General features: G+C 43.3%; 2 protein-coding genes across 6 annotated transcripts in view; one reads left to right on the top strand and one right to left on the bottom strand.

The window, feature by feature from the left end:
* Positions 1–204: 204 nt before the first annotated feature.
* Positions 205–12,857, bottom strand: TPMT (thiopurine S-methyltransferase). Of its 4 annotated transcripts, XR_007906573.1 has the most exons (10): positions 12,718–12,857; positions 11,870–11,962; positions 10,669–10,801; positions 10,131–10,183; positions 5,643–5,717; positions 4,824–4,909; positions 3,767–3,811; positions 2,899–2,984; positions 1,767–2,110; positions 205–1,022 (listed from the first exon to the last, which is right to left on the bottom strand). XR_007906573.1 is itself a non-coding variant. In XM_051799269.1 (9 exons), the coding sequence occupies exons 1-9, from the start codon at positions 12,855–12,857 to the stop codon at positions 2,084–2,086; spliced, it is 738 nt and encodes a 245-aa protein (XP_051655229.1). In that variant the 3' UTR covers positions 205–2,083. The 4 variants fall into 4 exon arrangements, 3 of the variants coding, with proteins under 3 accessions (XP_051655229.1, XP_051655230.1, XP_051655228.1); XM_051799269.1 differs by having other exon boundaries at positions 205–2,110; XM_051799270.1 differs by lacking the exon at positions 2,899–2,984 and having other exon boundaries at positions 205–2,110.
* Positions 12,758–14,276, top strand: part of KDM1B (lysine demethylase 1B) — a 27,342-nt gene continuing 25,823 nt past the window's right edge. Inside the window, exons 1-2 of one of the 2 annotated variants that reach the window (XM_051799167.1) lie at positions 12,758–12,881; positions 13,366–13,540. In XM_051799167.1, coding sequence (XP_051655127.1) covers positions 12,836–12,881; positions 13,366–13,540 — 221 coding nt within the window. In that variant the 5' untranslated portion in view covers positions 12,758–12,835. Of the gene's footprint in view, positions 12,882–13,365; positions 13,541–13,724; positions 13,792–14,276 lie in introns of those variants that run through there. The other variant, XM_051799168.1, reaches the window with a different exon arrangement.

Genomic DNA, 14,276 nt, shown 5'->3' with positions numbered 1-14,276 from the left:
AAAACGTTCCTTTCCAGCTCTCCAGCAGGCCCTTCAGATACTGGAAGGCGCTATAATGTCTCCCTGGAGCCTTCTCTTCTCCAGGCTGAACAACTCCAACTCTCTCAGCCTGTCTTCATAGGAGAGGGGCTCCGTCCCTCTGACCATCTTTATCATATTTCTCTTGCTGTTCTGGAAAACTTTAGAAAACACAGTGAAAATATTTACATTCATCACTCGTGACACCTTTCTCAGACAAGTAAATACACACGTCTTGTAAGGTACAATGAACAGCGTGTGCTTGTTCTGCAAGGTGTATTTACGGTGTTTTCTCAGAGTAACTGCAGGGTACACACACATGGCAAAGGCATCTTACACATCCCAAAATGGCTCATTTGGCACATGGCATTGCTCTTGCCAGATTGTCACATGAGAGTCCTGCACAGGACATCACAGAGCATGCAGCAGCCTCATGTCAAGCACCTGGCCTTCTGAGGCTATCATGTGTCTGGAAGTCTGAGATAAAATTCAGCAGCTCTCACGTTGCATCTAGAAAAAAATTTCTGGATTCAAAGAAAGGAGATGCTTTATCCTGGTAGCTGCGGTAGTGACTAGAAGTGAAAACATACAAAAATAACAGCTCTGAGCTTGCTCTGGCCTACTGGCTACATCTCTTCTCTCTGTCGACCTGACCTTGAAACATGAGTATCTACAAGCAATATCGAGTGTTGCAATGGGCTGTAGGCGTGATGACTGCTGTGCTAAAATCATTAGACCCATTTGCAGCTCTAGGACTACAACAGTCTAAAAAACCTCATGGCTTTTACTTGCCTTCTATTCTTGATGAATATGCTACATTGCAATCATACTTTCCTTTCAAAACAAGCTGCAAAGGGGAGAAGTTCCAGTACTCTGTCACCCTCAAAGTAGAGAAGTTTTTCCTTATATTCAGATGGAACTTCCTGTGTTTCAGTTTGGGCCTGTTGCTCTTTGTCCTGTTGCTGGGAAACACTGAAAAGAGTCTGGTCCCATCCTCTTGACACCTGACATTAAAGATATTTGTAAGCATTAATGATCTCCTCTCAGTTTTGTCCTCTTCAGGATAAATAATCCCAGCTCTCTCAGCCTGTTCTCATAAGAGAAATGCTCTAGTCCACTAGGCATCTTCATAGCCCTCTGCTGGACTCACTCCAGTATGTCCAGGTCTCTCTTGTACTGAAGAGCTCAGAACTGGACAGAGCACTCCAGATGTGGCCTCACCAGGGCTCATTAGAGAGGCAGGATCGCCTCCCTTGACCTGCTGGCCACAGTCTTCCTAATGCATCCCAGGAGACCAGTGGCCTTTTTGGCCACAAGGGCACACTGCTGTCTATCTTGTTGACCACCAGGTCATTCTCCGCAGAGTTACTTTCCAGCCTGTGCTGATGCCCGGGCTTATTCTTCCCCAGGTGCAGGACCCTGCACTTGCCTTCACTGAGATTCACTAGGTTCCTCTCTGCTCAGATCTTGAGCCTGTCCAGGTCTTGCTGATGGCAGCACAGCACTCTGCTGTGTCAGCCACTCCCCCAGTTTTGTATCATCTGCAAACTTACTGCAGGTATGTTCTGTCTCTTCATTGAGGTCATTGATGGATAAGCTGGACATGGCTGGAGCCAGTACTGAGCCTTGGGAACACCGCTTGTTCCAGCCTCCATCTAGGTTCTCCACAACACTCTGAGCTCTGCCATTCAGCCAGTTCTCAATCCACCTCACTGTCCACTAACTCAACCCACACTTCCTGATCTTACCTATGAGGATGTTATGGGAGACAGTGTCAAAAGCCTTGCTGAAGTCCAGGTAGACAACATCCACTGCTCTTCCCTCATCTACCCAGATAGTCATTGCATCATAGAAGGCTATAAGTCAAGCATGATTTCCACTTGGTGAATCCATGTTGACTACTCCTGATAACCTTCTTTTCCTCCACATGCTTAGAGATGACATCCAGGATGGGTTGTTCCATCACCTTTCCATAGATGAGGTGAAGCTGACTGGCGTGTAGGTTCCTAGGTCCTCCTTCTTGCCCTTTTTGAAGACTGGAGTGACACTGTCTTTTCTTCAGTTCTCAGGCACCCCTCCTGTTCTCCACAACCTTTCAAAGATGATGGAAAATGGCTTAGTAATAATACCCACAGCTCACTTGGCACTCTTTGAACCCTCTCACCCTACAAGCCCTGTGCTGGTTTGCCAGCTCATAGCTGTGCTTTTGAGTGAGGGAGCAGCACACTTTTGAACAACTGCCAGGACATTTTCTCCTCATACTCTCCCCTTTACTATCACCCAGTTTGCTTCCCTCCAGTCTTCCTTGCTTGATGGTAATTCCCCTTTGGCAGCTGCTGCCTTGCCTTGCCTGCTTACTGCCAGGTCTTCACTGGACTTATATTCACAACTAACAGGGACATAAAGTAGCAGTTTCCCACCTCTCTTGCCCAGCTGCCCGGTCTGGTGCAAGGCCAGCATTGCGGAAAACAGTGTTTGAACAGCAGCTGGCCACTGCTCCCAGGGCTGCCAGCTGACGAGGCTGATCCACAGAGTGCTGGGCAGACAGCGGCAACAGCCAAAAAGGAACAGGAATGTTTCTTTCTCCCAGCTCAGATGATTTGAATTGATATGTAAGAAAAAGATATACTTTAATAATGCTTGTTTGTGCATGGAGTTTAAGGAAATCTGTGCACATATCAAGGCAGTGAAGGCAGCTGTGTAGAAGAGCTGACTTGGTAAGAAAAATGGACAAAAATGTTCCACAGGTATTTTTCTGTACACTACAGTCTGCTTTAAGAATGCCCCATTTTAAAATGTGAGATAAAAATAAAAGGAAGATGGGAGGCAAGTTATTTTAAATAATTTTAATCAAGCTACAAACTTTAGCATATATAGCACCTCCAGAAAATAATCTAATCCCCATTGTTTGTGCTTTTCTGAGAAGTCATCGACTTTTTCAAGACACTGAATTTCACAGCAGCTGCCTGAAAAGGAGGAAAGAGTAACAAATTAGTGAATTATTAGTTACTGAAAAATGAAAACTCTTCAGAAAAAAATAAATCTTATCCACAGATTTCCTTACAGTCCTTAACGTAGTGACATAAAGGCATTTGAGAAAACTTATCTGTCTCTTTTGCGCTGGGATGCAACTGTCTTTACCAATGACTCACTGCACACAAACACTGCAGGAGTCTCAAAAAGTTGTAAATTTAAAAGTGCAATTTTAAAGCATATCAGAAGGAACTTTTAAAATTAAAATCCTGCCATAACTCCAACATTCATTATTTTGATGGATTTGAGTTGTATGTTTTTAGCATTTTCTTTGTGTAGCATGTTACTTTTTTTTCTTTGTCACAAAAGTACAGCAGAAGATGTAGCACTGGTAGGCCTTATATTAAAACCAGTGCAGCTGGTTGATGAGGTGCAGACAAAGACAAAATGGTCAAGTGGGACTAAGACAGCATCTACAAGATCACTGAGTGCAGTATGAATCCTGGGAGAACAAAAAGATGCCACAGGGAGACAAGAGTCTCCTTGTCTCTTGGGTTTTCTTCATAGCCTTTGGAAAGCTGAGAATTTTCCTTGACTGCAAAATCCCTGTGGCTAAATGGTATTTATTTTTCCTGGTATTTTTCCATGATTCCAGCCCTTAGATAAGAAGCAAATGACTGTATCACTCGTCACAGGTAGAGGCAAGGTAGAGGCATATAAACATGTTTACCCATTTTGGAAAAAATTCCTAAGGGTTAGCTGAAATATTACTTACCAAACAAGCTTTTAATTTCAGATTCAGGAACATAAAATGGTGGGCCTGAAAAAAAAAGGGGTGAAGCTAATCAGACAGAAGACACTGGAAGAAGACAAACATTTACACTGCAGTGGGAGAGCCAGCCCCTTCACTCACAACACCTGGCCTGTAATTGGGCCCCAGGATGTAGCACCATCAGCAACAACCAGAAAACAACATGTCCAAGAACTTGTGACACCTTGGTGGGCCACCAGACAGCTTCAGGTGTTGCTGCTGCATCATCTCCAGCTACAACCAGGGAATCTTGAATGTGATGTGGATACAACGCTCTCAGTGTTGAATCACACTCTCAGCTGTGTGAATCTAGCCTACAATCTCTTTACACTACAATGGCATAATTAAAGCTAAAAGTTGAACAATGCAAGAGGGAAAGCAATGAATTAAACTATTGTTGCCTATGAAAACAAAACCTAATTTTTTCAGGGATAATTATGTTGAGGGGCCCAAAAGTAGCAAGAAATCTCTTTCTTTTGCGTGTTAATATTAACAAAAATATAATCTTTTAAAACACCTCACACTTCAGTATATAACATAAAAGGAAAGAATACCTTATGATTTTATAAAATCCCACCTCTTCCAAGTATATTCAGAGCATGGTAGTGGCTGGGAGAGAGGCACAATATGGGCAACACGTTTGGTTGCGAGCATTGGGTAAACAGCGCAAAGCTGATATTCTTGGTAGTGTTTCAAGCTCCCTAGGCCAGACAGGATGTTACTAAGTATTCACACTTCCAGCTTCATTGTCACAGCCACACTTCCAGTTTCATTTTATTGTTAATATACCATGTCTGTCCTCAACTTACCCTTAGCATGTCTGAACTCTAGAGAGAACCCAAATATAGTCTCAAGCTTGGTTAACATCTAAAATTTTTAACATACAGTTATACTGGCGTGATCAGCTAACAAAGCTATAGAGATAAAAAACTTGGAGAAGATACAAATATATATATTACACCTATCTACAATTTGTATTAAAGCACACAAAATCATAATGTGAACAGCACAAAGCTCTCACCTTTGTGTTTGTTTGGATCATATGAAACCGTAACAAGGAGATAAGAAGAATTCTTCTCCATTAAGTTGATCATCAAACTGGCATAGCTAAAAGGAGAAAGTTATACTTTATTATTTTTGTAAAGCATTCAAGCATTGCACTCAAAATACTCAACAAAAGAGGCAACATGCACTTCTGTGCATTTGAACTGAACTGCACAAAGACTAAACAAAGTTTGAATTTCAGGAGCATGAAATTCATGCTACACATGGAAAACCTCAAAGGGTTATGTTTACTCCTCACAAACAAGCATTTATCCTTTTTTTTGCATATTCAACTCAAAACTAACAGACAAACCAAGTATTCACCTGTCACAGTCTAGAATACAGTGCACAATACAGTAATGATCTTTTAAAATTATTGTGAACTCAAGATTATGTATCTAATTAAAAGATCATGGGAGTAGGTTCAAACTAAATTTGGGTTAGCTATAGGCAAGAACGAAAATTTGGAATCAAGGGAAGTGAGAAGAAAAAGAACACAGAGAAGAGAAGCAGATGTGGTGAAAGGGAAATAATAGAATTCAGATGAGACTTGCAACTCTGCTTCTAATTGGTTGGAACAAACCACATATTTTCCCACCAAGAGGCAGAGTGGCTTCCTGAAGGAAGTTCACAAATCTAGAGTATGACATTCTGTGACTGCAGCAGATGCTTGCGGTAGAGAAAAACTTGTGTAGGTTGTCCTTTAAACGAAAGAAGACTCATCAACAAGTGGCAGTAGGAAAAACTTGTGGCTGCATGCAGCAGAATAAAGACAATAACAATGCAATTTACTAACCGTTGTCTGTCACATGGATTCACAGCTACAAGAGCTCCTCTGTCCCAAACTCCATCGAACTTACCAACAATTGAGCTACAGGGAGATAAAGAAAAGGTTTAGAAATAGTAAAAAGGCATCTTCATCTTTGATCAGATATCTTTGTGAAGTCACAAGGATGCAGATTCCCCACTAGCTTTTTGTTATGGTGCAGCATTTTCATGATCCACACTAAGGTGATCTGGAACACAAAAAACCTCCCTGGTACATGGCCTTGCAATAGTAAAAAGGTGCTGGAACTGGTCGGTGTTTCCCCATCATTAGAGGGTGCTGAGACAAGTCAGGGAGGAAGGAATGTAGTTTTAACATGTTCAGGCAACCCATCTCAGTGTTTGGTAATCACACCCTGCTGTCACCCTTGAAGTAATACTAACATGTACTCAGCACATCAACAGTTCTCGACCACCTTCTAAAACCCATGCATGATTTCAAACGCAGGCTAAGGAAGGTGCCTTACTGCTTTAGTATCATTGAACTAAGCACATCCAGTAACTTTAGACACCTCAATTCCCAGCTACATGCCCAGGACAGTTAGCTTCAGCTTTCAATTTGTTTGATGTTGGAAAAGGTAAGTTACACTGCTGTTTGCCTCAGTGTAACACTATCACTGACATTAATTTTGCTTCTGGTTATGCTGGCAGATGGCTTCAGTGACCACCCAAAACCTGCAAGTGGGTAAGACTATCAAGAAGTGCCTTTATTGAGGGGTGGTAAGAGCAGTCAGGGTGACCCTAAGATAAGAATATTTGGGGCATAAGAAGAGCCTTGTTTCTGGTAATTATTAAAAAAGGAGTTTAGATAATAAGGTAGTAATAATGTAAATTGCATAACTTTAAGGAAAGTTTGAATAGGTTTACTTAGTGAGAAAAATATGGCACGGAATTGTGCAATACCTTTTGGCCTACTGGGAAGGTGTCAGAGTCCAATTGCACCACCTCTGCCTTCACTTGTGTACTGGTTTTGGCTGGGGTAGAGTTATATTTCTTCCTAGTAACTGTCATGGGGATATGTTTTGGATTTGTGCCGAAAATAGTGTTAATAAGACATGGCTGTTTTAGCTACTGCTGAGCAGCTCTTACACAGCATCAATGCCTTTTCTGCTCCTCACACCATGACACCATGATGTGAGTAGGTTGGAGGTGCACAAGAAGCTGGGAAAGGACACAGCTGAGACAACTAACCCCAACTGAGCAAAGGGATACTCCAGACCATATGTTGTCATGCTCAGCAAAAAAACCTGGGAGAGAAGCTGCAGGGGAAGGAGGGGTCGCTGCTTGGGGACTGGCTAGGCATCAGTTGGTTGGTGGTGGACTACTGTTTTCATTTGCACTACTTGTCTTTCTGGAGTTTTATTTTCCTCTCTCTTTGGTCATTGTTTTTTTTTTTTTTTTTTAATTTTTCTTACAATTTCTTTTTAAAATTTATTTTTAATTATTAAACTGTTTTTATCTCAACCCAGAAGTTTCTTTTTCACTTTTACCCTTATGATTGTCCCTATCATCCCATGACAGGGGCAGTGGGCAAGCAGCTGTGTCGTGCTTAGCTGTGAGCCAGGGTTAAACCACGACAACTTCTCTCTGCTCACTGCTATTTTCATTGCAATGGCATTGCTAAGTCTCTGGCATCTAACCTAGAAGCTGATCCTATATTTCCCACTCTACTGAGATGAGACATGATAACACTTTTAAGTGCTGATTTCTTTTAAAGTTTGCCAAGTCTAAGCATCTAATTTAAATAACCACCTCCTTAACTGAAGGGAGATTTTTAAGGAGACAGTTAAACAAGCAATGGACCTGTGGAGCACAAAGGGAAGTCTAGTGGGGCAGGTGACAAACTTGATCTTCTGAGGCTTGGAGGCTGTTCTCCTCTCTGCATAGACAAGTCTGCTGCATGACCTCAGGCCAGCCACTGAAGTTTTCTGCACTTGGTTTTTCTTCCCAACTTTAATCTGGTCTAACTGGAATGGTGGCGGTGGCTCCATACAGGCATTTCATGTATTCTACTCCCCACAGATTTCATCAGGGCCTACAGTCATCACAGGCTGGAGGCAGGCTCATGCTGTGGCCTTGCCCCGATCTCCTGGTTGCCCAGATCTCAGGACTTGCTCAGCATCTGGGTGCTCCTTGCCCATCTGCGCATCTGTAGTTAGGTACTATTACAACTAACAAAATTTAACACACAAATCAGAAATTCACATATTGGTGGAAAACCCACTGGATTTAAGGAATAGACTTGTGAATTTATATCTCTGCATATGTTTAGTAGTTTCAGTCAATGCCATTTTTTTACCTTTTTTTTTTTAAAGTCTTGTAGCCATAATTGTATTGGGAGGTACAATGGTTGTGTAATATAACTGTTTTACATTCGTCCCAGAATTCCCACAAAGAGCAGTAATTCCTGTTACTGTTTAACTAGCAAGAGTCTATGAAATGACCCATTCTGACAAAAGTCAGAAGCACATCTGAGTTCTCCTCTAAAGAATGCTAGTCTAACGGAGATCAAAAGGACCTGTTAATAGGCCAAGCTCAGCAAGAGAGAAATAAGTTTAATTTCCATAATTACTGGGTAATTAATCAAATTTTCTGTGCACAGAAATTGGAAGAGTGTGTGCATTTTTCTAGTTATGGGTATCTGCTGACTGCTTAGGGAATGCAGTTCATTCTGCATGCCAGAACATCAATCTGCCAATTTATTTTGTCAACGAGAAACTGTGTACTGGATCTAGTAATATGCACTGAAATTGTCACTAATTACCTAATTTTGTTCATTTCAAAGTATAATTCCACCATGTTGTGATGGAAGTTACAAGTTTCACCACACTACTTGCTACAAAACTTATAATGGAATTTTTCAAAAATTTCTGAGAAGCTTAAGCAATCCCTGAGAAACTTGTCAACTCATAGCAAGAAGGATTTATAGGGATCTATGCAGCAGTAGCTACACTGCAGGGGCAAGGTAGGGGAGAAATCAGGCAGTATCTACAAAGTCATGTTCATATACAGCCCTTTTTTTCCCAGGCACTCACTTTGCAGGCCTAGTTACACATACACTACTCAAACCAAATTGAGTCAGCTGCAGGAGCAGAAGTCTTAGTAAAGGTTCTAGGGTCTGAAACACTTTGGACTCTAGTAATGAACGGTCTTTTTTTCCAATTTATGCAGATTGAGGTAAAAAAAAAGGATTGTATAGTAAACACCATGTTCTGGTGCCCTAAACTACCTATTAAGCCTGTATATCTACTAGCTCTGGAAAGCCCATTGAAGTAAAGATTAAGACTTGACCTCCTTCTTTTTACATGGAACAAATTCTTGTTCCTGACAGTTGTTTGTAAGAAAAGCAAATCAACACAAAAAACTTCACCAAAATCTTATAATCTAGGGAAAATCATGTCTGAGTAAGAAGTGCAAGAGGAGGGAACTATCATGCTAAGACACCTCTGGGTATATTCTCTTTACTTATACAAAGTTACTCTGATAAAGGGATAGTGCTACTGTTTTGCACCACAGAATTCATCAATAATGTCAAAGATAATTTGGTTTTACTGTAAAAGCAAACATGTCTTTCTATAGCTTTGAAGCCAGACAAGGCCCAGAAAACAAGCAGAATCAGAATATAGGTAGAGAATATAAGTATAGGTCAGAATATAGGTATAAACAAGAGAATGAAGAACCTTGCCAATACTTAGCTAGGATGCACTGCCAGAACTTAGAGATAGAGATTAAGTGGTACCGTACACTGGAAAAATGCACACACACCCAACCTAAGTAAGATAAGGGGGCAAAGTGGAGCTTGAGTCCAAGAATCTTGCCAAATTCACCATGAAGTCTGCCAAAATCAAGAAAGTTGAAAAGTTCATGAAGATGATAGAGCCTGGGCCAGGGGCTGATAAGGATGAAGAACAGGAACGACCCTCCTAGATTCTCCCCAGAATGAAGACCACACCCCTGACTCTGCCTAGACTCCGCCTATTATGAATATTATAATCAGATGTTGCAATCATATGAATATGTATGTGGAAATGTTGCAATCACCTGTAGAAATGGTATAAAAACCTGTAAATTCACAGGAAAGGCAGAGCAGTTTTGTCCAGTGCGAGCTGGCTGCTCTCCAACGTTGCCAATAAATATACCTCGCTGCTTAAAGACTAAAAATTGTCTCTGAGCAGTTTTCTGCACCTTCCTGGGGGCATTTATTGGCATCAGCTTTCACAGAATGGCTTAGAACAAGAAGCCCATTTAAAGATAATTAGTTGGCATCCCTAATGGTCAACAACAGAGTTAAGTTTCTGTTGGAGACTGGCTATTTACATTTATCATACAAATTAATGGAAGTTTTCTTGAGACAACCTGACAAATCTTTATGTCTGATTCAAGTAAAATAATGGCAGTATTATGACAGTACCAATGCATGTTTTATTATAGAGAATTGTAAAACACAGTGTTTTCCTACCTGGACAAATCATAAATACTGCAGCAGTACAGGGAAATGTTGCCAGAAGTACTCTACAATAAAAAGCAAAGGAAACAACACTTATGAACAAACTATCTTTAAATATGCATACATAAGTATTTATTTATACTTTATACCTTAAAACATACACATATATTATTTTTAAATATACACTTATGTGTAATGGGGGAAAACTGTAAGAAATATTTTTAGTTTTAATTTACTGAGGTAACTCTCCTATCCCCTCCAGAGAGGTTCTAGCCTATCAAGACATGCAACTGTCCAATTTTAAAATACATTCCCTTTACATTCCCTCAGGTGCTTCACTGTCATAAGAAAAGAAGGCCAAAGTTGTAAGTTCAAACAAACAACTTCTCAGTCCAAAATTACAACTCAGAGCTTCCCTTCAGACCTCTTCAGTAGAGGTGAATAATTACTAGTAAAATAGAGGCATAAAAGCAGAACAACTTGTTTGCTCAGTTATGCCTGCATTGCATGATTAATGACACCAGATCATTTGATAACGTAGGAAACATACCTGGAACATTTTTCCTCCTGAAATCTCTGGGACTGGCTCCTCACAATAAGGCAGACTGTGTTCTGAAAAAAAATCCTTCAGTGCTTGTTCGCTTACTTCCACACCAACAACGTTGTGTCCCATGTCTGCCAGCCTGCACACAGAAGAGAGAGGTGCCAAGTTAACATGAGGCCCACAGGTCGGGCCTTTACCAAATGTGTCTCTCTCATGCAGCATTTATTGACAAGGGAAACCCTGGTTTTAGGATGCACTGGTATGCCTAATCCTGACTTTCTGGACCATTCACGTTATATTGAACACCTCCCCTCCATGATCTGAGCTTAAATTGGCACTCCTTGACATATAGTTGACAAGGACTTAGAGGCTTTATTTAAATTGAATGAAGTATTAATTTATTTCTATGGATTCAATGAAAACAGGTGGTCACAGAGAGAAACTGTCCATTTACAAAACGTGTTCTGCTCTGAACTATGGCAGCTGAGGCACGTTGTCCACCTAGCTGGCTCTGTGGCTTGGCAAGAACAGCCAGCGAGGGAGGTGTGGTAACCTCTGCACTGCTGCAGCTCAGTGCAACAGCAACATATGTCAGAGCCAGCAGGCAGCCTGGAAGGTAGTAACTGTGATAAAATCTGATAACTGGGACTAACTGGATTCCTTGAGGATGCAGCTCAGTCACAGTTTTTTGGTTTGTGCCACCCTCTCCAAGAAAAAAACACTGGCTTATATAGGCCTTAATTAAAAAAATAACCTCCACCAAAAAAAAAGGTAAAAAGGAAAATAATAAATATAAAAAAAGAGGAAGTTATATTTAGCCCAAATCATTTAAATTCCCAGCATGATATGCTACATGGTCTCTTGAAAATGTGCTCTGGCACAACCAACCAATTTAAGATGGAATTGCTACCAAAACCAGCAATGGTAAGGACTTCAGTCACTCTGTCTGTCATAAATACAGCATTCCCCAAGCTGAACTTGGGACAATGAGGAGCACTTTCAGGTTAATCCTTATCCATCCCATTTATGCTACTATACAAAACACCAGCAAATAAAACCAAACTTCCTCCTCCCTTCAGCTTCCAGTGACGCTGCTTTCCTACCAGTGGAGATGTGGCACATTTCCATTGGCCAGTATAAGGTTGGGAATTCCCCCTCTCCCTCCCCATATCAAATGAGATTTTTGCTGTTGTAATCTGTGTTTTACCATTTCATCTCTACTGCTTTACCACAAAGTGGGAAAAATATCCTCAGTCCACTCTTGCCATTTAAAAGAACATCCAGATACTTCTGGAGGAGCCTGCAGAAGAAGACACATTTTACTTAACCCTGCAAGTATTTGTGCTGACACATTAAACACCAAGTGCTACACGCTGTGGCAGGTAGCACAGAAACTGCATGATGCAACACAGGTTCTTAGCTCAACCTGCTTCATGCCATTAGAAATAAAAACATTCACCTCCCATGTACTTAGGAAGTAAATTTAATTTCTGTCAGAAATTAACACATTTATGGTTGCTCTATTTTCTGTTTGTCTTTTCAAGTAAGCAGACCAACCCACCCACCTCTAAGAGGGCCATAACAGAGATTTTTAAACAGAATGATTATTGAACTTCTGTATCAATCAAGTCATTCCCATAGGACTTGAAAGACTATATAATCAGGTTTGCTTTCTTAGGTCCCTGTTTTCCAGTGCACAGCAGTTGCTCCGATGCCCTCCACATATGTTTTTCAGGCCTCGGTTTCACAGCTTATGAAAAGCAGTGCAAAGCTTCTGCATCAGAAAATTTAAGATCTTTAGCCAAGTTATCCAAGTTTTAAAACCTGATTCAAAAGTTCTAAACTAATTTCAATACTTTCTTTTCTCTGTCATTTTTTTGACAATTGTAAGTCATAAAAATCTGTATATTTATTTTACCTTCAAGCTGTGCCCGTATAAAATAATTTTCCTTTTGCAAATGTTTCATTTTCAATTAAGAGTTTCTCAAATGAGTCAAGTAATTAATTTCACAGCATTTCTTAAAACAGCTTAGGCAGAAGAGTGAAGTCACGTACGGATGTCGTTGTTCCTTGTGAAACCCGATGTTACCCACTTCCCATTTTTGTAGCCATTCCTCCTCAGTCACCACTCTCTCTTTCTGTGACCCAATATTAGAGCCTTCCAGGAGCACAGATGCATTCGCTGAGTGGTCCATCGTCTCCAAGGAGTGCTAGTAGCTGTGAAAAATTAGAGAAAAAATACCCCCACCCAACGCATAGTTTGGAATTGGCTCTTACTTTCTCGAATCGAACAAAAATTTAGTGCATCTTAAGAGATTACTGTTTGGAGACTAGAGCAGTGTAGCTGTACAGAACGCTAAAGAGCACACTCTTGCTACCGATGGCTTCAGACAGACCCCGTTTCCCGGGGCGAAGCCGGCTGAGCGCGCCCTGTCCAGGCCACTGGCCTGTCCTTTGGCACCCATCTGGAAGCCCCTCTACTCCGTAAGTGAGGAGGGAGATGCCGACACTTCTCTTTCTCACGGGAAACCCACGGGCAGACGGCGGGAGGACCAGTGGCTTGCAGCCGGGGGGACCCGCAGGGTGACCCGTCGGGGCTCGGCACCGCCCCCTCCGCGCCCCCCGCCCGGGCGGCCGCGGCTGCGGCGGTACCTGCACGGCCGCGGCGGTACCTGCACGGCTGCGGCGGTACCTGCACGGCAGCGGCGGCGGCGGCGGCAGCAGCGGGTCCCACGAGGCGGCGGGGCCGGGGCGGTGCCTCCCCGCCCTCCCCCTCGCTACGCACCGCGGAGAGCGGAAGCGGCGGCAGGAGGAGGCGGGCTGAGGGTGCACGGCACCGGGGAGGAGGAGGAGGATGGCGCTGGGGATGGCGGCGGCGGTGAGTGGCTCCCTCCCTCAGCTGCAGCGCCCACCGCGGCGCCGGCTGCCCCCTCCCCGGGGCGGCGGGGCAGGTGCGAGCGCTGCCCCCGCCCTCACCTCGCCGCTTCTCCCTTCCTTCCCCCTTCTCTCTTTGCCTCCCTCCCTTCCTTCCCTCTTCTCCACCCTTCTTCCCCCCGCTGCAGCTCTAGCAGGAGGCGGCGCGGACACGCGTGGATGTGGTCTCCGGCCCCCGAGCGACCCGGCCCCGAGGTGAGTGCCAGGCTCCGGCCGCAGCGCCCGCCCCGCCGCCGGCCGGCAGCCCCAGGGACCGCCCCGCCTGCCCCGATGACAGCCCTGACGGGACAGCACTGCCCCGGGGACAGCCCTGCCCCGGGGCTCCCCTGGGCACCCCGCTCCCGCCGCCGGCTGTCACAGCGCGGTCCGGGACGGGGGCGGGCGCTGTCACCCGCGGCCGCGGGGCTGGGCGCCGGCGCTTTACTCGGGGCTGAGTTTTAGAGATGTGCTCGCTTCGCGGTCCCCCCTGTCCGTGTTAATCGGGTTGCTCTCGCTTCCTCTCTCTCTCTGTCAACGTGCGCGGTTTCTTTTTTTTTTAAGTTGGTTTTTTTTTTTTCTTCCCCAAAGACAAACTTGCTGTCAACTGCAGGTAAACCCCGCAAAGCTTCCCAGTATAGGCCATGCATTACGGATGGATGAAATGTTATCAAATGTGACAGTGCATTATGCATCTCTCTCTC

Source organism: Manacus candei, unplaced genomic scaffold (genome assembly GCF_025592945.1).
Source record: "Manacus candei isolate 608988 ecotype Guabito, Panama unplaced genomic scaffold, ASM2559294v1 h1tg000049l, whole genome shotgun sequence".
NCBI lineage: Eukaryota > Metazoa > Chordata > Aves > Passeriformes > Pipridae > Manacus > Manacus candei.
The sequence above is the reverse complement of the archived record's forward strand: the minus strand, read 5'-3'. Positions and strand labels throughout refer to the sequence as shown.

Coding starts and splice junctions, on each gene's coding strand:
- TPMT (XM_051799268.1), bottom strand. CDS start 12,857: ATGGACCACTCAGCGAATGCATCTGTGCTCCTGGAAGGCTCTAATATT. Junction 5,718..10,130: donor AGTATTTATGATTTGTCCAG/GTAGGAAAACAC, acceptor ATCTCCCTGTAG/CTCAATTGTTGGTAAGTTCG. Junction 3,812..4,823: donor TGATCCAAACAAACACAAAG/GTGAGAGCTTTG, acceptor TTTTTTTTTCAG/GCCCACCATTTTATGTTCCT.